This window comes from Crocodylus porosus, unplaced genomic scaffold, assembly GCF_001723895.1.
Source record: "Crocodylus porosus isolate Cpor-Errol unplaced genomic scaffold, CroPor_comp1, whole genome shotgun sequence".
NCBI classification, from domain to species: Eukaryota; Metazoa; Chordata; order Crocodylia; family Crocodylidae; genus Crocodylus; species Crocodylus porosus.
In genome coordinates, this window is record NW_017728942.1 from 9,837,302 (window position 1) to 9,853,195 (window position 15,894).

At 48.9% G+C, this 15,894-nt stretch overlaps 1 protein-coding gene across 1 annotated transcript in view; it reads right to left on the minus strand.

Moving 5' to 3' along the window:
- The window catches only part of KCNQ2 (potassium voltage-gated channel subfamily Q member 2), a 116,162-nt gene that overhangs the window by 61,677 nt on the left and 38,591 nt on the right, over nt 1-15,894 (minus strand). The window contains exons 3-4 of the mRNA XM_019548096.1: nt 3,344-3,434; nt 940-1,066 (exon numbers count right to left, since the gene is read on the minus strand). Coding sequence (XP_019403641.1) covers nt 940-1,066; nt 3,344-3,434 — 218 coding nt within the window. The remainder of the gene's footprint in view (nt 1-939; nt 1,067-3,343; nt 3,435-15,894) is intronic.

Below are 15,894 nucleotides of genomic sequence, written 5' to 3' on the forward strand. Positions count from 1 at the left end.
TCCCCCTCTTGGACAAATGGAGCAAGAGTCCAAGGACTGAGCTCCGGTTTGATGCGCGATGCAACAGCTCTGGGTTGGAATAAGCACCTCCAAAGTGCCTGCCCTTCTTCCACCCATGCTGCACGTAGGGACCACCTTGCAATGTGAACACCTAATGCCTCACTCACTAAGGCAAGCCTGAAGGCCTCTGTTTCAGGAAGGACAATTTCAGCCCTTTTTTCTTGTTGGAGGAAAAACGAGTGCATTTTTAAGGGGAAAGTACCAGACACGGACCCAAACCGTAATCCTGAATCCTCAGGGCATTTAGAAACGGCCCCTCCGCTTGATACCTAGGGGTTTGGGTACCCACAGTCAGGCTCCAGATCCAGCCATGGTGCCTGGGGCTCACCTCTGGAAAGCAGTGATGATAATTCGGGTAATGCCAATTTTATGGGGAGGCAAAATGGGAGCTGCAGGAAGCTGCGTGATTCGTCAGGGACAGACATGCGGGTTACCCAACTTCTCCTTCCCAGACATTTCCCAAGCGCCTGTTTCTCAGCTACACTAAGAGCACATGATGTCCTCCTCAGGCTGATGCAGGGACCTGGGCAGAGCCAAGCACCCACCCAAGGATATGGAAAGGCAGCAACGTAGCTCCATCCCTCTCTCCTCTCCGCACGAGCACCCGATCCATATACATGCACAGGAAGCCAGGCTTCTCCCTAGCAGGCACTTGCCCTTTCGCTCCCTGCAGGACCTGGACACCAACACCAGGAACCCCTCAGCTAGATTTCAGACTGGCCACAGTCACACCTCCAGGTTCGGTTCATGTCCACCCATCCTCCTGGCATACAGCAAACCCCAGCACGCAGATCCGCCCGGCGCATGCTGTACTCATTCTGTGCTCTCCACGCAAGCTGCCCCCACTTCTCAAGCCCGCCGCGGCAAGGCAGGGCTTACCGATGACACAGAAGGGCTTGCGAGCAAATTTTAACCTTCCCCTCCAGCCCCGGTATCGACAGCAGCACCCGGCAGCCCAGATTCTGACGAAGTACTCCACGCCGAACACCACGATGGTGACTATTTCCTGCAAGGGAGACCGTGCGATTAGTCCAAGAACAAAGCCTGGGGGAGAAAAGACTGCAGATTAAATACAGGCTGTGTTGGTAACAAAAGTCCATTGTGTTGCATTTTTTTAAAAAAAAAAAAAGCACCCACTGGTTTCTGCGCTCCAGCAGCGTATTGCAGACCATTCGGAAACCCGGCCTGGCGTCAGCTGCTGCCACACCGGTTTTCAGCAGCTTGGCTGTCCACTAGCCCTTTATACCACCCTGCATTTCACTAGGGTCCTTCCAACCCACAAGGTGAAAGGACTAAAACGATCATGAGCCGAAGCTCTGCCGGTCATGTGCCGTTGGTATGTTACTTTCTCCCTGATTTCCTCCCCCCGCCATATTAACGATGCTCACCTCGCCTTTCATGTGTGCGGAGTCTGACAGGGCTCTAATTAGGCTTTCACTGGCTTTTGATATCGGGTGGGGAGATGGTGAGGGGGAGGAGGAAGGGAGAGACAAAGAGCAGGGAACACAATGAATCTCGGGAGCCAGAGGAAGTATCTAATTCTGCCAGCGATCACTCAGCGTGTCACCAGAAGCCGCGCTGTCAGCGTATGCGATGTGCCATGCCAAGCTGTTTAAGTAGGGAAAGTATGCGGCTTTATGTCAGATCAAATCAGCACCAAAATGTTTACAGTGCAGGGCAGGGAGGGAAGCACCTAGGCTGGAGCAGCATCTCTTTAAAAGGGCTTCTCACTAACTTGTATATTCAGGCCCAGAACATGGCAGCATCTTTAGGCAGACAAGGAGCTTTGGGTAAATGTGCTCTTTTATTAGACCGACTGAACTGTTGGAGAAATTCTTTTTTGCAAGCTTTCCGGCACAAACGCCCTTCTTCAAGCATAGAGAGAGTCTGTTGGTGTCCCTATGCTTGAAGAAGAGTGTTTGTGCCCCAAAGCTTGCAAAGAACAACTTTTCAAACTATTTACTTGGTCTAATAAAAGAGATCACATTTACCCAAGGATTTAGTTGGTCTAATAAAAGAGATCGCATTTACCCAAGGATGTAGTTGGTCTAATAAAAGAGATCGCATTTACCCAAGGATTTAGTTGGTCTAATAAAAGAGATCGCATTTACCCAAGGATTTAGTTGGTCTAATAAAAGAGATCGCATTTACCCAAGGATTTAGTTGGTCTAATAAAAGAGATCGCATTTACCCAAGGATTTAGTTGGTCTAATAAAAGAGATCGCATTTACCCAAGGATGTAGTTGGTCTAATAAAAGAGATCGCATTTACCCAAGGATGTAGTTGGTCTAACAAAGGAGATTCATGTACCCAAGGATTTAGTTGGTCTAATAAAAGAGATTGCATTCACCCAAAGATTTACTTGGTCTAATAAAAGAGATCACATTTAGCCACGGTTTTAGTTGGTCTAATAGGAGCTCTCACATTTAGCTCGAGAACCTTGCCTGCCTCGGTCCTCACACCAACACGGCTACAACCAACAACACTGCAGGATCTTTAGACACGCACAGAACTGACAATGGCAGAGACAATTTTCTTTGCCTGGGTCTTAAGCATCCTTATGAGACTTTGAGCCCAATTCTCTCCTTGCTCACTAACACCAGTGCAACCCCAGAGCAGCTTCAGTGACTTCAAGTTTATATCCAGCATAAGCAGGAGGTGCTGCTGGTCCTGTGAGGGGCAGCTAAATACAGTGCTATAGTCTCTCCAGAAGAGAGAGAGAAGAAAACTGAGAATAATGAAGCCAAGTGAATGAGGAGTTACTTTGCCAGCTTCCACCTGTTTACACTGGGAGGCCAATTTGCACTTTTATCTTAAGAAAGTCCTTGGACCTTCAGGGTTTTAAGGATTATAACAACCCACCCCTTCCTACCAGGGGCTGCCAGGCCTTTGCTTTGAAAGCTATGCCTGCCTTTAAGGTTGGAAAGCATGTTGAATCCACAGCAAGGTCTACATAAGGGGACAGTGTTTTCCCTTCCTTTTGAAGGATGGATACCTCTTCACCCCTGAAATGTCTCACCATTTTTCAAAAAGCAATGCAGACATCTTATACTTATAAAAGGTATCATTTCTGGAGCAAGAGTTCTAGATTTTTGCATTTCTTTTTGTTGCAGACCAACGCGGCTACCAAAAAAATCACCATTTTTCAGACACTGCCTCTGACTGATCCCCTCTTGAATACAGCACCACAAATGCTTGTCCAGGTTAAAAAAAAATCAATAGTATTATAGGTTATTTCCCCCTCACTGTCACACACATTTTTTATTTGCAACTCTCAGCTTACCAGGATGTAGAGGGCCCCTTCAGAGCTATTCTGGTACTCATCGATGGTTGAAAAAACAGACAGCACGAGGCAGGAGAAGACCAGTAGAAAACTAGACAAGAAAAAAAAAAATGATGTCAGCCCTCAAAGCACAAATTTTGGATAGCTGATCAAACTCCTTCACCCTTGGCGTCTTTTCGGATAAGTCGCCTTGTGTGGCCATTATGATATTGCCCCTCTTTATAAAAATATTCTCTAACAGAAACTCAGTAAAATGTGACCTGGTAAGAAACTGGTGGTACCCAAACATTGCAAGCTGGGTAAGTCGTTGATGCAATGGCATCGTGAGGTGTCATCATGTTGCTGGATCGCAGCGAGGTGCCATACCATATGCTCAAAGGAGCTCCCATTTAAACAGCTCCTGGAAAAGAGCATGCATTGGATCGCTTCCCAGCCGGTGACAGCATTACCACACGATCCTGTAAGACGTCTACCTTCACAAGAGCAGCCCCTCCACTTGATTCATCCTAATGAAAGCAGCACAAGTTTTAAGAGCCACCTCTGGGGAAGCCACTGTGGGACACGCGCATGTCACTACTGTAGATACCAGGGACCCACAATACCTTTCCTGAGCAATGATATCTTCCTGCCTGATTTCTTGGTGATTATATTACTCGCCCATTGATTTAAAGCTTCTGCCACGTCGTGGGCTGGTTTTATATTTCCAGTTCAGTGTTGAAAATGATGATGATAAAAAATAACCTCCAATTCCCTGGTTTTCAGGTCAAAAAGGGAGAGCAGAGGGCAGATTTGGCTCTTAGCACGCGAGTCTTCTCTGCTACAACAGCGATGCTGAACCCCTGGTGTTGGCACCACTAAGGCAGAATATTTTATCTGCATCTGGGCTTTTGTGCTGTTGCCCACCAGAGTATCTGAGAGCCAATTATGAGGAGCCCCTCGGGGCTTGCCTGTTCCACCAGAAGTGTCATTACTGGAGCGGATCTGGATCTGGCCTTTCTAAGTTCAAACCTAATTGTTTCTCTATCTTCTTCAGCCCTCCGTCACACGAGAGAGACACGCGCAGCTAAACCCTTGCACGTCACACTGAATATTTAGTGCTCGGCTGTACTTGAACACGCTCCTCTGTCTTGTTTTCCATCGCATCTGGGAGCCAGCTCTGTGTGTGTGAAAATTAAGCCTCTCGCTGTCTGGCAGCAGACACGGTGCTTTGCCTGACAGCGGGGAGAGCATGCCGGGGAGGCTAGAGAAATACCTCCTGGAGGGATGGCTCAACACGTGAACCCTTTGCAGAAAGCATTGCCAGCCTCCAAGCACCCGCGAGGATGGGGGAACTCCAAGACACAACCAGCTTTCCGGCAAAGGCATTTGCAAGCAGCTCCACAGTTTGGTGGGATAAAAGGCTTTGCAGGATCAATACAGGTGTCTGCAAGCCAGCACGACTGTGCTAAGAGACACGACAGAGAAAGCACTGAGCTGGCACTCACAAGTCTAGCCCCAGCTTTGCCAATGTCTGATGTGGTGACCTTGAGCAAGTCATTGCCCCTCAGCCTCCCCCTCTGCTTTTGCCCTCTGTATAAAACCACCAAGAACAGCAGTGATACAGAAATGAGCAGTGGGCTATGAGATCCCCCAGTACAAGGCCACCAGCAAACCCATGACAACCAGTCCAGTGCTGGACCCCTTTTGGCTTCACTGGCCTGGTGCAGGTTTCTCAGTTCATCACAGAAAATGAGGGTGGGAAGGGACCTCAGGGGGTCACATCTGCTCCAGGCAGGACCAGCCCCAACTACAGCATCCCAGCTTTGTCTCAAAACCCTCCAAGGATGGAGACTGCACCACTGCTCTGGGGAGCCTGTTCCAGTGCTTCACCACCTTCCTAGTGGTGAAGTTTTTCCTGTTATCCAACCAAACTTTCCCTTGCTGCAATTTAAGACCATTGCTCCTTGTCCTGTCATCTGCCAGCACTGAGAATGGTCCAGCTCCATCCCCTTTGCAACCCCCTGCAGGGAGCTGAAGGCTGCTAACAAGGCTCAGTGAATCCAGCCCACCCTCCACCCCGTTGGCCTCTCTGGTACATGCTTTGAGATTTTCCAACACACACTAGTGACCCACGAGCTCCTCTCACTGACTTTCCCTGCACTTGTGCTCCTAGCTCAGGCACTTTTGCAGATCCTATCCTTGCAGATGACCTGAGATGGGTGTGGAGGAGATGCGGGTGGCAGTGAGATAAGATGCATTTTACCAGCTACCCTGTCATTCAAACCCAGCCTGTAGCAGCAACAGCAACATCATCTAATGGCTTCTACATGTCCCCTGGGAGCTAAGCTGATCTCAGCCTAGTTCCCAGTGAACGGGTCGCTACCAGTCCAAGCCTACTCCAAACTGGCAGCCCCATGAGTATACGCCACACAGAGAGACAAAGAACTGAAAGGGCTATGGACCCAGCTTAGCTAAAAGCAAGGCTTCAGCCTCTGAGGCTGTTTGTTGGCACTTTTCATGAGCACTGGATGCATTAAAACCACTTAAAAAAGGAAAGTGAGCGACACTGGTGCCATCCCCACGTGACAAGGGGAAGCCAGGGACTCCTTCCTAAGGCATTATCTGGCACCAGTTCACAAGCCAAGCAAGTCAGCAGGCAAGAGCAAGAACCTGCTCAAGCAAGGGGAGAGAAATTAATTTACTAATGATGGATTTGTTGATACAATAAAGCAAGCCGGCTCAGAGATAAACCGAAGGCCTACATTTTGTAAAAGCTTTAAATAATTCATCCCTCTGGCTTTGCCTCACTCTGCTGCAAATTGGAATTGGAATATTTATAAGGTGGAGTTCGGCGGGGGGCAGCTGGTCTTTCTGCAAAGAAAATGAGGGTTGGTCCTTCAAGCTCGGCTGATATCACTTCTTGTGGGTTTGCGATGGCCATAAACATCGCAGCAACGAGCACAGATAGGAGAGACTCACAGCACTTAGCCAGACCAGGGCATTTATGCAATGCTTGCCAATTCCCCGTGGGTGAGGGACTTTCAGAGAAACCGCAGCGGGCATTGCAGATCGTAAACAGCAGGGTCGAATCTCGGCGCTGGTCCTGCAGCTTCTGGGGAGCCAGGGCTATGCACCAGTGCAATGCAAAAGGGCTCATCACAAAGGTAAGCAAATGGCCTTTCCATCCTGCCAGCTTAGACCACTTAGATGCCTCCCCAAAGGCCCTGTATTGGCCTAAACGAGTAGTTTCTGGCACCCCCTACTAACGAAGCACCAGCATCTGCCACTTGAATCAATGGGAATTTCAGGCATCTCGCCCAACTGAGGCACCTTGTGCTCACCAAGGAACAAAAGCTTGCACAGAGGCACCTCCCATAGAGCAGCCGACCTGCTGTAACTTCACGTCCCAGCTTACCTCCTGGGAACTTGCTTGTGCCCATACCCTAAAAGAGCAAGCTAACATGGCCATTTGAAGAAGACTGGCTTCCTGGAGCTGCCACGCTGAGCTCACCCCACTGACCACGGTGCAGAGGCCCAGAGCAGCTCATCGAGGTGGTTAGCAGCTGTCCCTGGGACGTAAGACAACTGACCCAACCAAGGCATAAGGATGGTGGGGGAAGCACTGGCTGCTGCACTTTCCCTGCCCAGCACGGATGCTCATTAGCCAGGCATGATACGTTCAAGACACTCCTGGTAGAGAGATCCGCTCATCACAAGGACTCACTGCTGCCCTTTGCTACAGCTGCTGCCCAGAAGCCCTTACTGTGCACGACGCTGCTAGGAACGACAAGTGAATGCCGCCGCACATCTGGCAGGTCTAATTTTATAATGGCATCTCCGACAGGGAATCGCAGAGAAGTGGGGCTGGAATGGCCCCATTTGATCCGACCCCCTGCTCAATACAGGATCATCCCCATCCAAATCATCCTATACAAATCCACAACCTAAAACTACCGGCCGCCCAGACACGATGCATAACGTCACACGTGAACTGTTGCAGGTAAAGCAGATGGGACCAAAGCTCAATCTGGAGATGGGATGCAGGACCTGCTCCCCATCCCTTTGGCTGCAGTGGGGCAGGAGGTTATATGCAAACTAAGTCAGCCAAGCAGTCAGGCGCCTGCTTCCGTTTTGCACCCGATGGTGGAGACAGCCCCCTGATAAAGTAGAAAACTCAGCCCAGCCTGAAAGGCAGCACGGGAGAGGCACCGCGATGGGCAGAGAGGCGTCTGCGCCCGGGCAGCCTGGTGGAAACAGAAAGGTGGCAGCTAGATGTGGTGCCGCCCACGAGCTGGAGAGAGGTTTCCCCTTTGCATTTCAGAGTCGCAGCCCCTGGAAAAGAGGTGCCTCCAGCAGTTCGGCTTGCAAACCCTGCGGTTCCTCGGCCTGCTTATCCCGCAGCCTGTGGAGCGTGCATCTGTAATGTTTCCTTTTCCAGGTAGGAGAAAGCAGCCTAGAGCATCCCTTAGACACTTCTTTCCCCTCCCCCCCAGATGGATATTGATTGCTGGCTGGGTATTGTAATAAACAGAAGAATTCAGCAATAGGGGGGCTTGGGGGTTTCTTGTTTGTAACTTCATTCATCTTAGCTCCTTGCACAGCTGGAGAAGATACCGAGTCTGCCAGAGGATTGCAAACACTCCTCCAGTTTTCCTGGGTCAGCACGGCCCGGGGACCTTAAGTACCAGACTGCAGCGGTGTCACCGTCTGGGCTGGTACCCAGAAAAGCAAACCTTGCATCTATGGAATGACAGAAATCACAATCTGGGGCATTCGGCCCTATTCTTGGCCTGGCCTAGATTTCACCACAAAGGCCTGCTTCAGGGAGAGACACCTCTGAATACTGAAAGAAAGAACAAAATAAAAAGAAAGAAGCGTGCAGGGTGAGATGGAGCAGAGGAGGGGAAGGAGAAAGCCAGCAAAGCTGGGCTAGTCTGGTTAACAAGCAACAAGGGGCATGCTTTTGGAAGCACTTCCAGATCAGATGCCCTTTGATGTCCCAGCAATAAAGTCCTAATAAAAATACACATGCAGAAACCATGCCGTCGCTGCTAGACAGGGAACTTGGCAACTGCTGAACAGAAACTGCCAGGGGTAAAAGAAGCGAAGGCTAATTCAAAGAGCCGCTTTGTACGTGGTGCTTGTCACCTGACAGCATCCTTGACTGGTCGTGGAATGGAAAAATCGCTTTACCTGCATAATTCCCAAGGGCCTGGCTTGAAAATATGATGTGGGCGCACGTGATGCACAAAGAAGGTACAGGACAGGAAGGATGGGTAGTGATGGTCTCTTTGGGTGAAAAGGTGCTCACCTTTGGGGGAGGATGCAAACTGCATTCCCACAGACCCCGGTGGGAGGTCCGCTTTTGGACAAGAGCAAAGCTGTGACCTGCGGGCTGGCTTCTTCTCCCTCCATCTCACCCTCTCCCAGCTGCAGTCCTTGCAGGGATGAGCACCACCGGGCAGGAGTAAGAGGGGAGGACCAAGAAGGCTTGAAGCTGATGAGGTTCAGACTACAGCCTAGACTCAACGCACCCCTTGGAAAATCCCAGCTTTCACTCCCTTTTTGACTATGGAAATATAACAGAGCATTTTGTGGCAAAGAACTAACGATTTTAACAGTATGGATTCCTATTGGAAACCTCTGGGTTTATCGTGCGAGTCGGGGGTAGGAGGGGGTAACGTGCTGCACACGTGCCACAAGTGACACGGACAGCCTGGTGGGTGGGGGGTGGGGGGCACAGGCAGCATCGTGGCAGACCGAGCAGGAAGCAAGAAGCATGCCTTCCCAGTCATGGGCTTATTTCCCCAGATAAAGAGCCGTCCCCAGCCACCAGCTCCACGCCTGGCACCAGCAAGCGAGTGGAGATGGCCGCAGCGCCACGTGGTCACTCCGCTCCTTGCCAAGGAGCAGCCTCCGTCGTGTCATCCTTGACAAGCACAGGGCCCGGTTTGCAAGCATTTCCCCTGGGCTCCTGTTGCCATGGTGCCCAATTAAGAAAAGATGCGAATCACTCTTCTAGGTCCAACTTCCATTACAGCAGTGCCACGTTTCCACGCTGCGGGGGGAGGCTCCAGGAAAGACACCAGCCACAGTCTGATAGCCAGCTACGGAAAGCTGCTACTTCCTCTTCCCGGCTCCACCGCTTCTACCGACATCCCTTTACAGCACCCATAACCCCGCGTGGAAATCACAACCCCCGCGACTTCGGGCCCGCCGCAGACCTGAGTGAGACACGATACTGCCTGCCCGGGGTGCCGTCCAGGGGCTGCGGCTATTTCTAATTTTTGTTTTGCCTTTCTTTGGTTTGCTCTTTAATTCAGGTGGAGAAAAAGAACCAGCACCTTCAAGGGAGCATCTCTGGCCTGGCTTATTCAAAGCAACGCTTGGGATATAAAGCAGTGCTCAAAACACCATCCCCTTCTTTACGGCATCCTAGGTTGGTGCTTCTAGGCACGACCCCTATAGAAATGAACAACAGTATCATCCTCAAACTCAGAAAAGGGTCCACTTCATAGCAGAAAGGTATGGAGAGAGGCAATTTGGGGGAGCCATACATCTGAGTCAAGGTAGATTAGGTAAAATTAAACCAGACAGGGCAGGAAAGGGCTCTGAACCATAATGGACCATAACGGAGAAAGGGCAAGAGAACAGCAAGGGGTGCGGAGACTGGGATACAATCTAATTTTGAAAGCAACATATCTAATCAAAGCAAATTATATCAGCAGCACTGCTTCTGGGTAATGTTAATGTGTAATAGGGAACTTTAATGATATCCCCCCCACTGAATATTACATTAAAGATGCCAGTTTTGCTTAGGACATGGGAGGAGATGATATCCTTTCCAGAGGGGGCAGGGGCCAGATCCTGCCAGATGTATCCATGGAGGTAGAGGTACCGGGTCTTGTACTCAGGGCAGGATATTGATGTGCTCTTTGCCCAAGTACGGATGCTTCTGGGTTTCACCGTTCAGATCAACTGCAATTTTCTCACATGTGGGTATTTTAATCAAAGCTTTGGGTTTCAAGCCTATACTTATGGCAAGCGTAGTTCAGTGGGCAGTGGTACTTTGGGCTAGAAATCAGGAGACCCCTTGTCTAGTCAGACCATGGATGGAGTGCTAGGGGCAGGAGACATCTCCTGTTGCACTAGGACCTCTGTGCTCAGCACCACCGTACAGATAAACTCGCACACTGACATTACCATCCTACTAATACATCCAAATCCCACAAAAACCTGGACTTGCACGCATGAGAGATGCTCACACAATTTTGCAAACTTCTTGTGACAATTGACTAGCCAGCACAAAATCTGCTTTTCTGCAGAATGACCTTGAACGACAATGGAAAAGAAATAAAGCTATTTAAGCCCCCGCCCCCAATAAATAAATAAGTCAAATTGTCTGCAGAAAAGATTTTTTGCGATATAAATCACTGAAAACTTAGACAGTAACAATAACTAGATCCAATGACTTACTCCTGAAATATTTGCCCATAACCACAGTTTATGTAGGTCCTACAGAAAGGCAGTGTTGCAAAGGACAGTGCAGCACCAGGATAATGAAATGCTTTCAGCCCAGCAGCGTGGTGTGCAGGTACCTAAAAGTGGAAGCAACCCAAAGCCTGATGTTCATTTTGAGCTTCAGTGGAGTCAAATGGAGAAGGGAGGGTTTAACAGTGCATACGAATGAGTAGGGGGAAACTGGAAGGGAAAAAAAGCACTTTGTAATGTGGCATTCAAACCCACACGGTAGGAGGAACCATAAATTAAAAACAATAATTACAGGCTCAACAATGACATTTTGGGATGTGATATACACACTGACCCAAGCCAGAATTATTACAGGCAATGGATCAGTGCTCCTGACAAGCTTGCTGCCACGATCCCTCCAAAGTGCTGACTTGAAAGTAATTCAACCCGTCTATGTAAATGGACGGCTGCGAAAATGCGGCTCCAACAACAAGCCAGGGTGAAATGACATTTATATGGAAGATAAGCAGAGCTTGTAAAACTCCTTTTAATACCCAGCAGCCCTTATTACCAGCATCAGAGCATTTTCAGCTCTATTGAAATCATCAATAACTCTTACTAATAGGTGATGAGGGCCCTGCTAATGGCATGGTCTTGCAGAAAGAGATGATGCCAGGAGCCCCTCCAGGAAACAGGTCTTGTTCACATGACTCATCTCAACAACTCTTAAAATCGGGCTACTAAATAAGGAATTAAGGTGCCTTGTTTTAGGCTTTCACCTTTGAACGCCTTAGCCGAAATCACTTCCTGGAGCTATGCAGCAAGGCAGTAGCAAATCTGGACAGACAACTCAAGTGTCCTCATGTTCGGGACCCCAATGTCATGGCGAATCAAACTCCCTTTAAACAGATGTCTAGGCTGGGTCTCACACTAGTTTTGTGCTAATCTGATTTCAGTGAAATGGCTTCTGATTGAAGCCAGTGAGGAAGGGAGGGGAGAAGGCCATAATGAGGTTGGGCAACTGGATGTGGAGCTGAAGGAAACAGCTTTTATACGGAGTATGGATAAATGGACGACGCCCCTTCCATCCATTCATAGCCATGAAGAGATCTCAGATGGCTGGGAGTTTGGCTTGGGTTTGGATTCACGGTTTTCAGGGCCAGAAGGACCATCCTGTTCAACTTTTTGCCAAACACAGGCCATGGCACCTTCCCTCTCATTTCTGCGTAACACCCATGATGATGTTACTGCATCTCTTCCAGAGAGGCATCCAAAGCTGCCAAAACCCAGACTGCATCCTGAATTGTATCTGGCCTTTCCCAGATCTCTCTCACTCATCCTCCAAAAGGACCCACCTTCCTCTGCTCTCACCTGGACTCCACCTTGGGTTTGGCATGTGGAGGGGAGAACTACTCATGTGAATGCCCTAGCAAAGGCCAGGGAATACACTAAAATAAAAAGCCAGGGAATAAATTAGGCTTTGACAGGTTACAGTGCCCTAGGGTTACCTAATGTACTTCGTGTGAGTCTAGGCCTGCTGTGCCCCAGAAGCCCCCATCCCAAACCAGCTTCCACCATGCAAAATGCTGGCAAGAGCTGAGGCTGATGCTCACGGGATATAAACTTTTATAACTGCGCTCGAGAGCAGGAGCCTGTTTCAGGTAACGTTCAGACTTGCCCAATTCATATCCTTTTATCTGCTAAAAGAGGCTGTGGGAACCCGATTCTGTGAGTGTGATAAATGACAGCAGCTCCCAAGACCTGCCTTTGTATTGACTTCCCATAAACATGTGCATGAAGAAGGTTTCACCCACACAGATGGTCTGGGTGAAGCTCTTTTTTGCTGCTGTGCAAATGAGCGTTTTCATGGCTCAAGGTCCACGTGGTCTTCTCAGACCGGCGCTAAGCAAATGGATCGAACGGGATGGATGAGACTAGGCAGCCAAGACCTTGACCAAGCAGGTCTGGGCACACACACCCACAGGCCCTGTGACTTGGGCTGGCTGGGTCCAGAGCACACACAGATTGACTTGCAAAAGGGCTTGAGTCGTCCTTATTCACATCATTCGCTCTTCCTCAGGGAGGAACCAGCAAATTTTGAAAACTAAGCTTAATGCGTATAACTGCTATTGCTTTTCTAGGCAAAAAGGAGTTCTACAATTCACTGCATTTGCCTATTTCCTTTTGTTTCTTCTTCCCTGAATTTCCCAACCTCCCCAATCTCAACAATGGAAAATCACAGACTCGTAGAAAATGAGGGTGGGAAGGCAGCTCAGGAGGTCACGTCTCGTCCTGCCCCCTGCTCCAAGCAGGACCAGCCCCAATTAGACCACCCCAGCCAAAGCTTTGTCTAGCCGAGTCTTAAAAACCTCCAAGGATGGAGAAAAGCTGCAGAATACGGTTCATACGTGAACCCAAGTGGAGACGGGTTGTCTGCATAGGACCCTGATGCTTTGCTGGTGGAAGCCTTGTGAAATCGGAGGGGAAAACATCATGGAAGCTAAGATCTATTTGCCAGAGAAAAAAATAATCCAGACACAAGGGAACAATAAGAGTTAAATTAGAGGGATAAATGGTCCGTTCTAAAAAGCTTGCCTTGCACCCATTGCTTATCTTACTTGGGACAAGTCAGCTTGAATTAAAAACCGTATTAATAATAATCAGCACGAGCAAAGTTTGAAACTCATTAATTGCTCTTTGTCCTCGGCTAACATGAATCATTGGGTAATGCTAGTCTTCATATTCCCTGTGTACTGTGCACACAGCCTTAGAGGAGCCAGATGTCTGGAGGAAAGCCCTATGTATTAATCAAGATGGCGCACCTGCCAAAAAAGTCTTTCTGTGCTACCATTCAGCCCAGGACCAGAGCGATGGGCTGAGATACTCTCATAAACAGCGTGTGGGAAGAAATACATTTGTGCATGCAGCTGGCTATGTGTTCAGAAGAAAATGACTGCACATCAAGAGGAGAATCAACCCCACACTGCTCAACACAAGTGCTGGGCATTTAAGCCGTTTCCAAAATGTGGGTGAACTTTTACTCTTTGCACATCCATTGACTTTTCACTGGCTGGAAGGCTAAATGGCCATGTAATACCCGATAAATGCTAACCACTCCGAAAAAGAAGAGCTCCCTTTGTTAGCTAGACAGGGCACTCAGAGCACTCAGTACTGGTTAGCTTTCATTGAATCATAGAAAATGAAGGGAGTGCAGGAGGTCACATCTAGTCCAGCCCCCCTGCTTCCAGCAGGACAGGCCCCAACTGCATCATCCCAGCCAAGGCTGGGTCTTTAAATACTTCCAAGGATGCAGAGACCAGCACCTTTCTGGGTAATCTCTCCCACTGCTTCACCACCCTCCTCGTGAGAAAGTCTGTCCTAATATCCACCCTCAACTTCCCTTGCTGCAACTTGAGCCCATTGCTCCTTGTCCTGTCATCCGCCCCCGTCTTGGAGATGTACCAGCCACAAGTGGCCGTGGTTTTTTCTTTCTGTATTAGGAAACCAAACCAAAACTCTGCTTCTTGGGTGTATGTCCCTGCTGCTCCTCATCTGAACAGCTGAGTAATTGGCAGGAGAAACAACTAAGAACTGAGAGGCTCAGGACAGCAAGAGCCTAAAGAAGCCTCTATTTTTCGCAACCTGATGAGCAGGGATCCTGGATTTTTCTCCGATTACAAAAAAAATCCCCAATGTTCGGTTACAAAAAAGTTACCCCAAATCCACATTTTCCCATGATTAAAATGAAACAACACTATACATCTAATTATCTATCTGTATATTAGTGATGCTTCATTTAAATCATGGAAAAATGTGAATTTGGGGTTACTTCTTTTTTTAACCGAAAACTAGAGATTTTTTAAAATCGGAGAAAACCAGGATCCCTGCTGATGAGTGGCTTTAAACAAATCCTCTGCGACACTGGGTTAAAAGCAAGATTGCGCTGAACAAATAAACGAAGCGTCTGATTTAAACACTCTTTGAGGGAAATTAAGTCTCTCGACACAGGGCTCTCGCCAAAGGGCTGCTTCTACTCTCAAAGGGGAAGACAGTCTCATAGTACACGTACACGGACCTTACCGCATGCAGGAGAAAGAGCAATGTTTACTGCCCAATGTCAGCCCCAGAAGCTGAGAGGCCACTCACTCTATCTGGAGGATGAGGTTTCTACATCCCGGACCCCTTGGGATGGGCAACGTGTCACTTTTAGCATAACAGGAATGAAAGAAGAATTGCAATGGGCAACGTGCTGCTTTTAGCATAACAGGAATGAAACGGCCTGGGAAACAAGCACCACCTTCTGCAAGGCTGCTTGAGGGTCTAGCAACAGGGCTCGCACTAATTTCTGTGCAAATGGCACAGCTAGGTCTGGAAGTTGGCTTTGGAAATCTCAGCCAACGGGAGCTTGGTCTTGGCCCACCCTTAGTGTGTGCTGTTTGCAAGGAAAACCGCTGCTCAAAGGCAGCAGCCACAAAACCCTGGCTCTAAGTCCACTTCATAAGAGGGTGGTGCTAAATAAGGAGGGCGTCCCAGTGAGCACAGCACTGGAGACTGGCTCTCCCACTGATCTGCTGGGTCACCGTGGACTAAGAAAGACTAGGTTGGATATTAGGGAGAATTTTCTCATGAGGAGGGTAGTAAAACACTGGAAAAGGTGGTGGAGTCTCCTTAGAGGTTTTGAAGACCCGGCTAGACAAAGCCTGGGCTGGGATGATTTAGCTGGGCCTGTTTTGAGCAGGGGGTCGGATTAGATGTGACCTCTTGAGGTCCCTCCAACCCTCATTTTCTATGACTCTAAAAGTCACTTCACCTCTCTCAACTCACATGTGGTTCGAATTGTCTGGATAACATGAAAGCCTTTCATGGAAGGGATGGTGTCCTTCCCTGCCTCCCTCCCAGTGCACATTGCTGAGCACTATTTCACCTTGGGCTTTTAAATACTTGGGAGTTAGTCTCACCTCCATCCTTGGCAAAGTCTTTGAAAAAATTATCAAGGCTCACATTTGTGAGAGCCCGGCAGGACAAATTATGCTGAGGGGAAACCAGCATGGGTTCGTGGCAGGCAGATCGTGCCTGACCAATCTAGTCTCTTTTTATGACCA